Here is a 14,342-nt window from a genome sequence, read left to right on the forward strand (position 1 = left end):
AGAAGGGTGCATAAATTAGAAAGACAGACACACCAAAAAACAAGCTGGATCAACATTTACTCAGGTTCTTCTCTTTTCATTCATTACGTGTCACTGTATTCCAAGGATAATGTTTATTTGCTTTGGTATTAAATGCTTGTACTATAGAATCACTATTCAGAGGCCTTTGCCTCTGATCAGCAACAGCTTATATATGGGCCACTTAGAAGACAGACTCAAATCTTAAAATAGTGTTTTTGCTTAGTTTCATGTAAAGTACCGGTCTGCCTTGCTTGAAGGTCATCTTTTTTTTTTTTTTTTTTAATAAATTTATTTATTTATTTATTTTTGGCTGTGTTGGGTCTTCGCTGCTGCACGTGGGCTTTCTCTGGTTGTGGTGAGCGGGAGCTACTCTTTGTTGCAGCGAGTGGGCTTCTCATTGCAGTGGCTTCTCTCGTCGTGGAGCATGGGCTCTAGGCGCATGGACTTCAGTAGGTGCAGCACACGGGCTCAGTAGTTGTGGCTCACGGGCTCTAGAGCACAGGCTCAGTAGTTGTGGCTCACGGGTTTAGTTGCTTTGCGGCATGTGGGATCTTTCTGGACCAGGGATTGAGCCCGTGTCCCCTGCATTGGCAGGCGGATTCTCAACCACTGCGCCACCAGGGAAGCCCCTTGAACATCATCTTTAATTGAATATTTTCAACATATAAAAGTATGGGGCTCTGATTATAAAAATGTTGCAATAAAAAACCTGATCCAGAGAATGCCTTAGGAAAAGTTGCAGTACCATCGTTAACAATGTACCGATAAATACCTCTTTCTAGAGATTGTGTGACTGAGGAATTAGATTCCTCAGAGTCATAGCTTAGGCTTTATATGATCTGCACTACTTCATGCCCTCCTTTCCCTCCACTTATGTGCAGTTTTCAACAGAGGCGCGTTTTTCAGAGGAGGCTTTCATGTGCTTTCAAGAAGGATGGCACTGTCTTAATATCTGAACATTGCATGCTATTCTTCCTAGAGTATTAGCCTTATTGGAGATCTTTGCTTGGAAAACACTCTCCCTCCAAGACCAAGTTTCAATGGGATGAATGTTCTAATGAGAAATCCTGTATTTTAGGATACTTTAAAAACAGGCACAGTCTGTGTAGGTCTAGCCAACTAACAAGAAACACTGGTTAGTATTTATCCCACTTCCTCAAGGCTGTCAGATGCCCCAGAGTTTTGGGACATCTAAAATCTGTTAGGTAAACTAATCAGCGACATGAATTCAGCCTGGGCATTTACCAGGTATAGTCTAGGAATATGAATAAGATATGTTTTCTCTCCTTAAGAGCTATATCTTGTTTACCTCAGAAATACGGAAAATACTGTACCAGTAAACCTACAAAGCCAACGTAGAAGAGAGAGAGCTGGTTGGAGTAACATCTGGTGTTTTATGAATGTAGAATTCATCACACATAGCTTGTTAGAACATTCGTACTATCTGGTTTCTCAGATTTCTTTCCTATTCTTAATAATTGGAAATGATCACAGCAAGTTTGATACCAAATAGTAGGGGACATCTTTGGTTTCTTTATTGGTGAGACTAGGTCATTCAGCAGTGTCTATGTCCAGAGAACTATTATGGGAAATAAAATTGAACCAAACATGGCCCATGTTCTCAATATGCTTATTATTACTAGGTAGTGGAGAAACAGTGGATTACAGAAATGACAGTGTCATAGGCAAATGTTGACTCTTACGTGGTGAAGTCATAGTTGAGTGTGGTAGACTTACAGTAAGCTTTAAACTTACATCATTCAACATTCACTTATTTCCCTAAAATCCAAACATCATTAAATTTAAATACACCTTTAAGACTAGCATTGAATGGAAACATTTTGCTTGAGTTTAATTAGTCTCACAGAATATCTTAGAAGCTGTAAATTGCCAAAAGTGTAGTGTCTCCCTTTAAACTCAAAAATTAGTGGTGATGTGAGTAGAATGACAAATATTCTGACTAATAAACTGCAGAGCTAAAGACGTGTAAATATGAAGAATGTTGACTTTAAAAGATTGGGATTTTTAATAGCTGTGGCTTAAGTAAAGAAAAATCATCTTGGAATGATGTGAATCAAGTAATAAAAACCCAATAATATTGCATAATATTAATAGCACTGTTCTGAGCACTTTTACATATATTGATTCATTTAGTCCTCACAGTATCTTGTGAGTAGCTACTGTTAAGGATGTTCATTGTGGAGCAAAGTGTTACAGTCCTACATGCATACGTGCATTCTACAAATAGCCCTGAACCCATGGGCCAGGAACTGTCTAGATGCTGGAGATACATTGGTGAACAAGGTAGACTTTCTTACCTTTTGGAGCTTACATTTTTTTTTAATTAATTAATTTTATTTTATTATTTATTTTTGGCCACATTGGGTCTTTGTTGCTACGTGTGGGCTTTCTCTAGTTGCGGCGAGCGGGCTTCTCATTGTGGTGGCTTCTCTTGTGGCAGAGCACAGGCTCTAGGCACGTGAGGCATGTGGACTTCAGTAGTTGTGGCATGCCGGCTCAGTAGTTGTGGCTCGTGGGCTCTAGAGCACAGGCTCAGTAGTTGCACGGGCTTAGTTGCTCCGCGGCATGCGGGATCTTCCTGGACCAGGGCTCGAACCTGTGTCCCCTGCATTGGCAGGCAGATTCTTAACCACTGCGCTACCCGGGAAGCCTGGAGCTTACATTTTGGAAGGGAGGTCAACAAAAACCAGCTAAAGAAATACCCATATAATGTATTAAAAGGTTAATGTAAGTGATAAGACATTAAAACAGGATAAAGGGATAGGGAATTGGGGGTGCTTAGAGTGGTCAGAGAAGTGTTTTTGAAGTGGGGCTATTTGAACAGAGACCAGAATGAAGTTGGGAAAGCAGAAACTGGGTGAGGAGCATTTCAGGCTGACAGAATGAGGGCAAAAAGAACTTAAGACAGGAATGTGTGAGGACTAGCAAGGAAGCCATTGTAGCTAGAGCCAAGTTGGGATGTGGTGGGGGAAGTGCCAGGACATGATTCTGCAAGGTTAGCCATGGGCAACATCTTGTCAAGTCCCTCTCTCTATCTACACTACAGACTTTCTGTTATCTGTGTAAGATAGGAGGCCACTGGAGGGTTTTGTGTGTGTGTTTTGTTTTGTTTTGTTTTGTTTTGTTTTTTGGCTGCATTGGGTCTTCATTTCTGTGCACGGGCTTTTCTCTAGTTGTAGCGAGTGGGGGCTACTCTTCATTGTGGTGCACGGGCTTCTCGTTGCGGTGCCTTCTCTTGTTGTGGAGCACGGGCTCTAGGTGCGTGGGCTTCAGTAGTTGCGGCACACAGGCTCAGTAGTTGAGGCACAGAGGCGCTAGAGCACATGGGCTTCAGTAGTTGCAGTGCACGGGCTCAGTAGTTGTGGCTTGTGGGCTGTAGAGCCCAGGCTCAGTAGTTGTGGCACACAGGCTTAGTTGCTTGTGGCATGTGGCATCTTCCTGGGCCAGGGATCAGACCCGTGTCCTCTGCATTGGCAGGCGGCTTCTTAACCACTGCACCACCAGGGAGGTTCCCACTGGAGAGTTTTAAACAGGGAATGATGGCTGGTTTATGTTTGGAAGAATAATTCTGGCTGCTTTGTGGATAAGAGAGCATAGGGACATAGCTGTGGAAACAAAGAGAAAGGTGGTTGCACTTTTGTCGAAATTCGGGCAAGAAGTTGATGATGGTACCTTAGACTTAGTACCTTAGACTTAGTACCATCCTTAGACTAGGATGGTACTGGAAAGATGACGAGAGGTGACCGATTTGTTTGAAGGTAGACCTAACAATTTGTTGACAGCTTGGGTGTAAGAGAAAGCAAGGAGTCAAGGATGACTCCACGGTTTTAGGATTGAGTGAACGTGGTGTCATTTATTGAGCTATGAGTTGAGGGAGGATCACATTTAGGAAGAAATAAAAAATTCTGTTTTTGGTTAAGATTGAGATGCCTATTAATAGACATTTTCAGTGTAACTGTTGAATAGGTAGTTAAATATACACGTCGAGTGCCTGAGAATGGCTATGGCCGGAAATACAAATTTAGGAGTTGCCAACTTCTAAATAGTATAGAAAGTATAGAGTATGGATAGAGGAGAAGAGATTTGGGGACTCGGCTGTAGAGACTAAAGGCCGGTTAGAGCAGGTGTATCCCCGAAGGAAGAATGTGTGGGTCGGATGCCTCTGAGAAAGCTAATAAGATGAAGACAGAGAAGTGCTCATGGGATTCAACTGTCTTGAAGTCCTTAGTGGCCTCACCAAGAGCAGTTTTGGGACAAAAGGCTGGAGAGATTTCAGGAGTTGGGGTAGTGAGGAAGAGGAGTTTTGCTGTCAAGGAGAGCAGAGAAACAGGGTGGTGAGAAGAAAGGACAGGGATGTGTAGTCAAGGAAGGGGTTTCTTCTGATTTTAGATGAGAAATAGTTCTAACATGTTTGTATGCTGTTGGGAGTGATTTTCATAGTCCTCAAACACTTAGTGATTACCTTCCATGTGATAACTAATGTCTAAGGTTTGATAGGATTATCAGATATCCATATGTGTTTTGTGGAATATTTGGATTATAAGGTCATAGTGTGTGATGGAAAGAGTTCAGGCTGGAGAGGCAGCCTGCCTTGAAATCATATTCTGGTCCCTGAGCTACTAACCAAGTGATTTTGAGGAACTGAACCTGACCTCTGAGCCTGTTTCCTAATCTGCAAAATGATAACCTCTTTTAGGTTAAAATTAAAACAACGTGTAAGTATGATACTGGACTTAGGTACCGACTACCACACCCATAGTGGCCTTGAGAGATAATTTCCCCTTTGATGTTGGAATATTTGTTGTATATTATTGGAAAGGTCAGGATTAACATCAGCTGGAAGTTTGCTAGAATGCAGAATATCAGGCCCTGTATGTGATCTGTGGGATCAGAACAGATGTGTGTTTAACAGGAACCCCAGATGATTTGTATGGACATTAAAGTTTGAAAACCACTCATCTAGAAAACAGGTGCCAGTCTGCCCTATTTTTTTAGGAGTTCAAGGAAAAAGGTAACATCTCTACATTCTTAACATGCTTGCAATCTAAAAGTATTCTTATACCTAGCTTTATTGTTTGTAAATTCTTTTGTGTATGTAGGTATGTGACAAATACCTGTGATGTATTATTATATAGCAGATTCTTTCTGTGTACTCTTGACAGTGTACGAAATGAAAACTCCATATGTGATGATCTTTTCTTTTTTAATTGTTGAAATACAGATAATTAGGAAAGTTGATAAGCAGACCGCATTACTGGATGCAGATGATCCTGTGTCACAGCTCCATAAATGTGCATTTTACCTTAAGGATACAGAAAGAATGTACTTGTGCCTTTCTCAAGAAAGAATAATTCAGTTTCAGGTATGTTTTTAAATTACTGGTAAAATCTAAAATGTGCAAACTATTAGGTTAGCAGCATTTAGAAACATGAAACTCGCTTAATGTTAATTGTATCCAAATACATGAAGCTGTGTGTTCAGATATTTATCTCAAGTTCAAGGGTCCTTAGCCCACATGTTCCTCGGATATAGCAGTCATCCTACATCAAGGAAGAACTCAAAACTATGAAAATGTTCTAAGAGAAGCAGTTAATATCTAGTTCTGAGGAGCAAAGAGGCCCTCAGATTATCCAAAACTAGATGTTGGGTATTCAGTAAATCACCTGAAATTATGTGCAGACAACATTGTATATGATACATGCCTATTTTGGAGGAGCATTCATAATTCTCATCAGATTTATATTGGGGTCTTCTAAGATAGTAATGATGACACATTTCAAAAGCTAATTTTCAACTATATTTACTCAGAAGGCTTTCATGAGGACATTTATGACATGAACAGATGACTTAATAGAATAGTTATACTTTCGCATGAAACTCATTTCTGAACATCTGGAGGCTTTCCAGAGAGATGCACACACAGCCAGTCTCCTCAACCCAGCACTGATGGTCTGGCTTAGGTGTTTCGAGATAGGGGTAGGGGATTGTCAGTCAATATCTCGGTTCCTTCCAGCTGAAAGTACGTAAGTTTTTAGCTGTTCTCTGAGGAGGAGGGGGCTCCCATTCTCTCTCAGGGATCCCTAAAGAGTTTTAAACAGCTATTTACATCACAGATACTGATCTTTTATTAAAGAAATTATACAGGTACTGGTATACTTTTACTTAAATGGTTATTCTGAAGGTATTATTAGTTTTTAGTATGTCACTGAAATATTTTGTATTAAAATAAAACCTGCCATATGTGAGGTTTACATGTTAATATTCTGTTTGTTTAGGGATTGGCAAAGCATCGTGCTTGGGAAGTTTATAAATTTGTACTAAATTCTCTTCATGTTAATGCCAGTCTATGAGTGTTACTTTGTTAAAGTGTCTTATACTGCAGTGTATATAAAACTCAATTTCTAACCAATTTTTTTTCATAAGGCCACTCCATGCCCAAAAGAACCAAATAAAGAGATGATAAATGATGGCGCTTCCTGGACAATCATTAGTACGGATAAGGCAGAGTATACATTTTACGAGGGGATGGGCCCTGTCCTCGCCCCAGTCACACCGGTGCCTGTTGTAGAAAGTCTTCAGGTGAGACCACTTACAAGTTGACTTTTAGCTCTTTGCAACTGATCTCAGCTATGACATGGCATAATTTTATTTCACAATAAATTTGATTTTTCTCCAAATCTTGTGATTTGGAGGGTTTTTTTTTTTTTTGATTTGGAGGTTTTGTTACACATCATTTGTTGATTTAAAAAAAAAAGAAAATGAGAGGAACATAATTTTATGCAAGAAAATTTAAATGTAAATCAGTTTGTATATTATCTTGTGATATTTTTAGTTCACTTTGTCTTTATAATCATGTCATTTAAAAGAAGCATTTTATTTATCCATTTTTTTGCACATGATAGTCGAATGAGAAACTGTACTTTCATGAAAAATGAAAAGTTTTCTCAACATTGTTCTGATTTTCTGTGAATTGCAGTTGAATGGCGGTGGGGACGTAGCAATGCTTGAACTTACAGGACAGAATTTCACTCCAAATTTACGAGTGTGGTTTGGGGATGTAGAAGCTGAAACTATGTACAGGTACTTAATATAATTTTTTACATCATATAGAGTTTTTGATGGGGGTGTGGGTACATGAGACTCTTTCCTGATATTGGTTGTGCTGTATTTAAGCAACCTTGTTTTAAGTTTCAGTTCTAAAATTTTCTGTGCTTTTAAGTGAGTTCTATTTCCTCCTCAGATGTGGAGAGAGTATGCTCTGTGTTGTCCCAGACATTTCTGCATTCCGAGAAGGTTGGAGATGGGTCCGGCAGCCAGTCCAGGTTCCAGTAACTTTGGTCCGTAATGATGGAATCATTTATTCCACCAGCCTTACCTTTACCTACACCCCAGAACCGGGGCCACGGCCACATTGCAGTGCGGCGGGAGCAATCCTTTGAGCCAACTCCAGCCAAGTGCCCCCTAATGAGTCAAACACAAACAGCGAGGGGAGTTACACAAATGTCAGCACAAATTCAACCAATGTCACGTCATCTACAGCAACAGTTGTGTCCTAACTACCGTCTTTTTGCTAGGACTTACACTGACTTGAGTGCGGCAAAATGTTGACAAAAAAAGAAAGAAAAAAATGAACAATCTTTTGTGGTTTCTTGGGAAAACTTTTCGTACCCGGTGATACTATTCAAAAACCCCATTACCTGCAAGTGCTGATTTGAAGTGCAGAAGCCACAGTAAAACAAACAAAAAAACATCAAAATGTGCAAACTTTTGGAAATTGATTTTTTTCAGCTGTTATTTTTGTTTGGTTGGGTTTTGTTTGGTTTTGTTTAAATGGGCAAGAAATAGAGATGTGGCTGGAGTAAAAGGTAAATCAAACTAGAAGACGAAACTCTAACATAGTTTTTATGGACCAAGGAACTTGTATAAGCTTTAGTAGAAGGTACATTTTCGCCATCCCGTTTTCATATCACAGTATATATAGTACAGCTTTGTTACCAAATAGGTTGTTCTCCTCCCCACCCGCTTTGAGCTTTTGCTCTGAAGCACATTCAGGCTCCAAGCCTGACCATGCTTGTTTAATCTAATTACCATACTCCTCCGGGTCCTTCTGGTCTGAGGCTGGAACTGTTCTTTTTATTTTATTATTTTCTTTAAAAGCTGAAGTCTTATGACTTTTCATGAGTGGAAGGTGTTTTGATTTCAGCAAGTCAAATCTTGTAAAGGCCTGCATATTTCTTTTAAGATTATTTGAAGTCTGTGCAAAAGCTTTAAAAAAAATGACTCTGCCTTGCCTGCAATACATGCGATGTACGTTGACTTAGTCTCTATTCTCAGACACCGTTGATAGTTATTTCTGTGTTCCTTTTTTTTTTAAAAAATGTATTTATAGTTGTAATCCAAGAGGTTCTAACATTTATCTGGAATTAAATGTGGCCATTTAGTCATTAATGAGTTAATGGCGTGGAACATGTTGGTTTTCACAGTGTTCCCTTCCCTTTTCCTGTGCAGAAATGTATCTACGCGGTCCAGGATTTGTTCAGGTTTTCCCTCCTCCTAATCTTGTACATAACTTGTATTATGTGTAAGTTAAACATTTTATTTTGAAGCTAGAATATTCCCAGTGATTTCATTCAGCAGGGTGTTTTTCTGCCTTGTTGGCATATGACAAAAAAATATCATCAGAAGTATTTGCTACCAGTTGGTAGATGGTGCCCTTATTGTATAATGAGGAAAATCTCAGCAAAAGCATGTTTTTACTTACTTTTTTTTGTGGGGGGCAGCCTAGGCCAAAACATCATTGTAACCTTGAAACAAGATGCTTTTACTAGATGACCAACTAAAATAGCTGGAAGACAGTACTTTAGGAACAGATAGCTGTAAGATTATAAAAATGCAAATGTACTTTATCTTTCCATTTCTCTCCCTGCCTCTTTTTGTTTTCTCTTCCCCAGTACTGGGCATCTTCACAAATGTCTCCTACTCGGAAAGCATTTCTTCTCCATTCAGTTAAGATTTGGCTGCATTCGGGGTTGTGTGCTGGCTGTGTGTGCTGGGCTCACCGGTTTCACGTTGGTTTTGTTCCTGCACTTTGGGCACGCCTATGTTCGGTGTCTTAGAAATTGCAGCAGACTCATTGGGCCACGTTTTCTACAGGAACTATGTGTGTGATGTTACAGGACATGGTCTAGTAATACAGTCATCTTTCTTTGAGTAAAAACTACCTCTACATTGTGGTAAGCTTTTACTGTCCCATAAAACAGGAGCCACAAGTACCTTAAGAATGCAAAACTAACTTCCTGCAGTTTCCATACAGAAATTGTCTTTCTGGTGTCCTGGGCTATTTTGAAAAGTTTCCGTCAGTAGACTTTTTAAAACATCATTGTTAATAGCTTCCCCCCACTCCCCTCCACCCCCAGCTTTGATATCTTCATTACTCATTCTTCTGCTCAGACTCTGCCATTGTAAATACAATTCCTAACATCTTTACATCACTTTTTCCTCAGTTTTCAAGGGGGAAGTCATTTGTAAAACATGTTAGTGGTTAAATAAAAGTTATTGTGGTCTTCTCTTTACTGCAAGCCTTTTTAATTACTCACAGGCTGCATTATACTATATATAGCCTTTCTCTCTTTAAGTCTGCTCCGTCACTAGCTTCTCTTGTAAGCTAATCCTGCCTCACACTTTAAATCTGTTTCCGTGACCAAGGGCAGAATTCATTGTGGCCTTATCTTTCTTTGTTTTAACTGTTTCCTGGCTTTTTCTTGCAAACTTGCTTATTTCTGAGGAGTATTTATTCTTCTCTCTGTTGAGTCTGAAGTATTCTTTACACAGTGCTCTTTGTTCAGAGCGCAGAAATGTTTTCAGTGCTGCCTTACTTTGAATGGGCCACAAGTTTCCTCCACTTCCCAGGTTTGGTATTTAGTTACCAAATTATATTAAATTAACTGATAACAGATGAGATGCTTTTGAAGAACAAACTATTCCTACCCAGCATTGCAACTCAAAATAAGTTTTTCAAGTTTATGGCTTTGTTAAAATGAACTTTTGCTTTTTTACCGTTTAACTGTATCTAATTTTGGCTCTTTGTTTATTTTAATAAGATAATTGAAATATTAGACTGTAAACCCTTTTCCTCTTTTTTTTTTTTTGGAAAAGTTCAAGAATATGCTTATACAGGCATTCTCCCCCCCACTATTTTATGACATTCTACATACCACAGACTAAAGACTGAAATGATTTGTCTGTTGTGGCTTATTGTTTACTAGTAGTTCTTTTGTCAGCTGATTAAAAATTTTTTTGTGAATTATTTTCAGTGTTTAATTTACAGGAGCCTTGTCCTCTGCTTATGGTAGAACACGGCCCCTCCTCCAATGGTGGCATTGTTAGAGATGCTGGTCATTTTCCCTTATAAAGACTCTCAGAATGGTAACCACTTCAGTTAAAGTATAGTACATTCAAGCTTTTTTTTTTTTTTTTATAAATTCTGTATTAGAAGTGTAGCCTTTGCTCTTATGATTCTATACAGTTTCTGAAAATATGCATAGAAGCTGAGTCTGTTATCCAATATGTTTTTATTAGTTCTGTTGAATTTGATCACGTAGATTGGGATGGCAAGCTAAAGGCTTTAAATATAAAATGCCCTTTTTATTTCAAATGATTTCAGAGTTGAACACTAGTATAAAATTTACCCTGCTGCTGACTTTTCTTAAACTGTGGCAACTAAAGACATCCTCATATATATATTAATTAGTGAAATATTTGTCACTCGTACTGCACAGACTTATTTGCAATTGTAACTGGTTAGGTTTTTGTTTTGGGGTTTTTTTTTTTTTTTTTTTTTTTTAATGAAACGAGTACCATCTGTGCCCTCAATTTCCAACACAGTTTTTAAGAACTAAACTAACTAGTCATGTTTAATCAGATAATCCATGCAGGGGGTGGGGGGGGTTCCTTTTTGAAACAAAATGTTATTCAATTATTAACCAAGTTACTTATTTTTGATTTCAAAAGCAGCTGTGTTTCTGATGAGTACTGAACAAATGTGTGTAATTTTCTGTGCCAGACTTTCGACTTTGTTTTCAAGCACTGTAATGTGGGATGATGGTTAGAAACAATAATATATTAGGGTTTCTATTTAACCCTTTCAGGACTGAACTGTATTTCCTTTTATTAATTTTTCCATGTGTTGTGATAAATGTTTGCCAGCATTCAGTACTGTGTTGGTCCAGATGTAGGTTTATATGCTCATTTTTAGCTTATTTCTTGTACCTTGCAGCATGCTCTATGCATTCAGTCCTTAAGGGGTTTATTTTACAAACTGTGCACCTGTAAGGTTTATTAGCAATAAGATAGAAAATTGAGCAAGTTTATACCATAATTTTGTAGAAAAAAGAATCTGCTCAGTTCCATATTTCATCCATGAGAAACCTGCAATATGGGCAGTTTCAAGAAATAAATGAAAAGGAAATGTAAACCATTGTAAAAGTCTTCTGTTGGATGTGCCTGATGCATGTATTATCGTCTTTGATTTCAGAATACTTCATAGAGATAAAATTAAATTCCATATTACAGTCGGTATATTTACAGTCTTAACTTGCTATCTAATCTACATCACATCACAGTGATGGCTGTGCTGATTTTTTTTTTTTTTTTTTAATGTTTTAAACTACACAGTGCTTTAAAAAGAGAAAGTTTTTTTTGCGGGGGGTGGTTCTTTCTTCTTCACGGGGGAATGGGCTTCGCCACTCAAGGGTTGTCTCCCAATTCAGGAACTTTTCGAGCTAATCTCAACAAGATCGGAGAGCATTATTTAACAGTAGTTTGCTTTTCCCGTGTAAGGTTGTCATTTGGTTTGGTGTATGAAAGAACATAGAATGTTTTTTCCTTTTTGGTGGGAGCTCCTCGTTGGAGAGAAAGCGTACTTTGTTTAATAGGGAAACAGAAAGTAAAGGGGGGAAGTTGTTACGTATTTTTTCAGTCATAACAAGTTCATTTATCTGATCTCCCCCAAAAGAAAAAAATATAAGCAAAGTTATCAGGATTTTTTGCTAAATACATCTAAAAATAGTGATTGTTAAATAATTTAGAAACAATATAGTTGGAATTTGAGTTGTGAGGCTTTAATGGCTAGGATTGGTAATAGCTTCTTTTTAAAAAAAAACAATTTATTTATTTTACAGTAGGTCTTTGTTAGTTATCTGTTTTAAATATAGCTGTGTGTGCATGTCAGTTCCAAACTCCCAGTCTATGTATAGATTGGGTAATAGCTTCTTGGTTTAGAATTTAGATGGGAATAATATGTTTCTACCCCTTGTTATAAATAGTATATGATCACTTTCTAAGCAACCTAATGAAAGGTCCATTAAGTATATATATGTGTATATTTTTTGTCCTTGAACCCGTAGATGATTGCCAGTTAAAAACATGCAGAGGGCAAGCTACATCAGGTGCTAGTGGTGAGGGATCACAGAAACAAGTCCTCTCCTTAAACAAACAAAGATCTAGAAAGATACAGTACAAAAAACCCTGAAAAACCCTAGTTTAGTGCTAGACAGCAATGAGGACGACAAATAAAGTTGATGTATTTAAAGTACAAATGAGGTGCTTCATCTTGACCTACAGGTTAGACCCTAAAGCTTACGGCTGGGGGATAGAACTGGTGCCACAGCTCCCATAGGACCTGCAAGACTGGACAGTTATATACACAGTTCTTTGTGTTAAGGATAAGGTTTTTTGTGTGCCTGGCACGCAGGTGTTCAATAAATAGTGTAAGGTGTCCTGCACACATATGTAAGAACTCATGACTCGTCTTGGTTTAAAGAAAAGGCGGGTAAGTATTACCTAATACAGAAAAGGAACAAGGTTTTAACTCTATAACAAAAAACATTCATGATGAACACAGCTAGGTTGTTTTATAATGGAGTTTATAGAATGTTTTGCTTTGCGGAAGTAGCACTTTATTTTTTAAATTTTTATTCTTATTGTTTTTTTACATTGGGCCACTTGTTTTACTGGATCTTTGCGGGTGGACCACTTGCTTACACCCGGGGGACTTAGGCCTTTGAGGGACAAGACTGGGCTGCAGATGCAGCCTCGTGTCAGTGCCCTTCAGGTCTTTTAACCCATATGCCCGAGCCAAAACTCCCCTCAAGTCTCGACTGCCCAGGGGAGAGCAAAATCCTTTTACTGACAGAGTGAAATCTAAAGGCATCTAGAACCAAGCATGTGGTAAGGGCACGCCTGAGAAGGCCGAAGACGGATGATGCTCCCTTTCCTGTGGGGTGAAAACAGGCCAGGCTGGTCCAGCACGATGGACAGGGTTGGGGGCTCGGCCAGGTGGTTCGTGGTCAGGGGCTGGCACCACACCAGCCGCAGCATCTCGCATCCTCCAGCCCGGCTTTGGGGGTCCCAGTCCCAAGGCTCCAGATCACGTGGAACAGCCGCTGCCTCAAGTCAACCAGCCCCACGCGAGGATGCGCGTCAGGCTCGTGGCTGTGAGGCGCGTCTCCAGCTGGAATGAGGGTCTGGTTGTGCGCCTTGACGCGGGCCAGGCGCGAGTCCAGGTCGCCAAAGAGGGGCTCCTCCTGGTCCTCTTCTATGTAAAATTCCAAAGGAAAGGTAAAGTTTTCAGGCACCATCCACCACGGCTTGATCTCCATGTCCTACCGCTCCCAGCCAGTTCTGAATAGGGCCCAGTCCAGGAACTTATCCCAACAGGACCTAGAGAAATCTCGGAAGCAGCACTTTAAAATGTGGAATTCTATGACAAGTTTTATTTAAAAGGTAAGTATGAGGTTTAGGTGTGTATCAGGTTCTTTCTGGCATGATTGATTGTAGTCCCTGCTTTTCACCTTGTATTCTACTACCCTGCGCATTGAGTACAGTCAACATGCAGGTCCATCATTTCTGGCACCTCTGCCTGGTCGATCATTTCCACTGGTGCTGAAATCCCAGACTCTGAATCCAGAACGCCGTCCCCGCTCCATCTTCTTCATATAAAGGAGTAAAGAGTGTGACGAGGTCATTCCCAGCAGCCTCTTGGGCCGTCTTTGGCAGCTGTTCTTTTATCCTGAAACAAAGTTTTCTCCCCACAAGGCTGCTCTTTGTCCTTGCTCACAACACAGCACAAAATCGGTGATCGTGGTTTTTCCCTGCTCCTTAAACCTTCACAACTGAGTTTTTTTTGTTTGTTGTTTTTTTTTTTTGCGGTACGCGGGGCCTCACTGTTGCGGCGGAGCACAGGCTCTGGTCGCGCAGGCTCAGCGGCCATGGCTCACGGGCCCAGCCGCTCCGCGGCATGT

At 39.7% G+C, this 14,342-nt stretch overlaps 1 protein-coding gene across 1 annotated transcript in view; it reads left to right on the top strand.

The window, feature by feature from the left end:
- LOC103077598 (recombining binding protein suppressor of hairless) overlaps positions 1–7,598 on the top strand; it is a 73,179-nt gene extending 65,581 nt beyond the window's left edge. Inside the window, 4 exon segments of the mRNA XM_007472402.1 lie at positions 5,264–5,404; positions 6,466–6,621; positions 7,019–7,122; positions 7,283–7,598. Coding sequence (XP_007472464.1) covers positions 5,264–5,404; positions 6,466–6,621; positions 7,019–7,122; positions 7,283–7,598 — 717 coding nt within the window.
- Positions 7,599–14,342: the final 6,744 nt, after the last annotated feature.

This window comes from Lipotes vexillifer, unplaced genomic scaffold, assembly GCF_000442215.2.
Source record: "Lipotes vexillifer unplaced genomic scaffold, Lipotes_vexillifer_v1.1 scaffold100, whole genome shotgun sequence".
NCBI classification, from domain to species: Eukaryota; Metazoa; Chordata; class Mammalia; order Artiodactyla; family Lipotidae; genus Lipotes; species Lipotes vexillifer.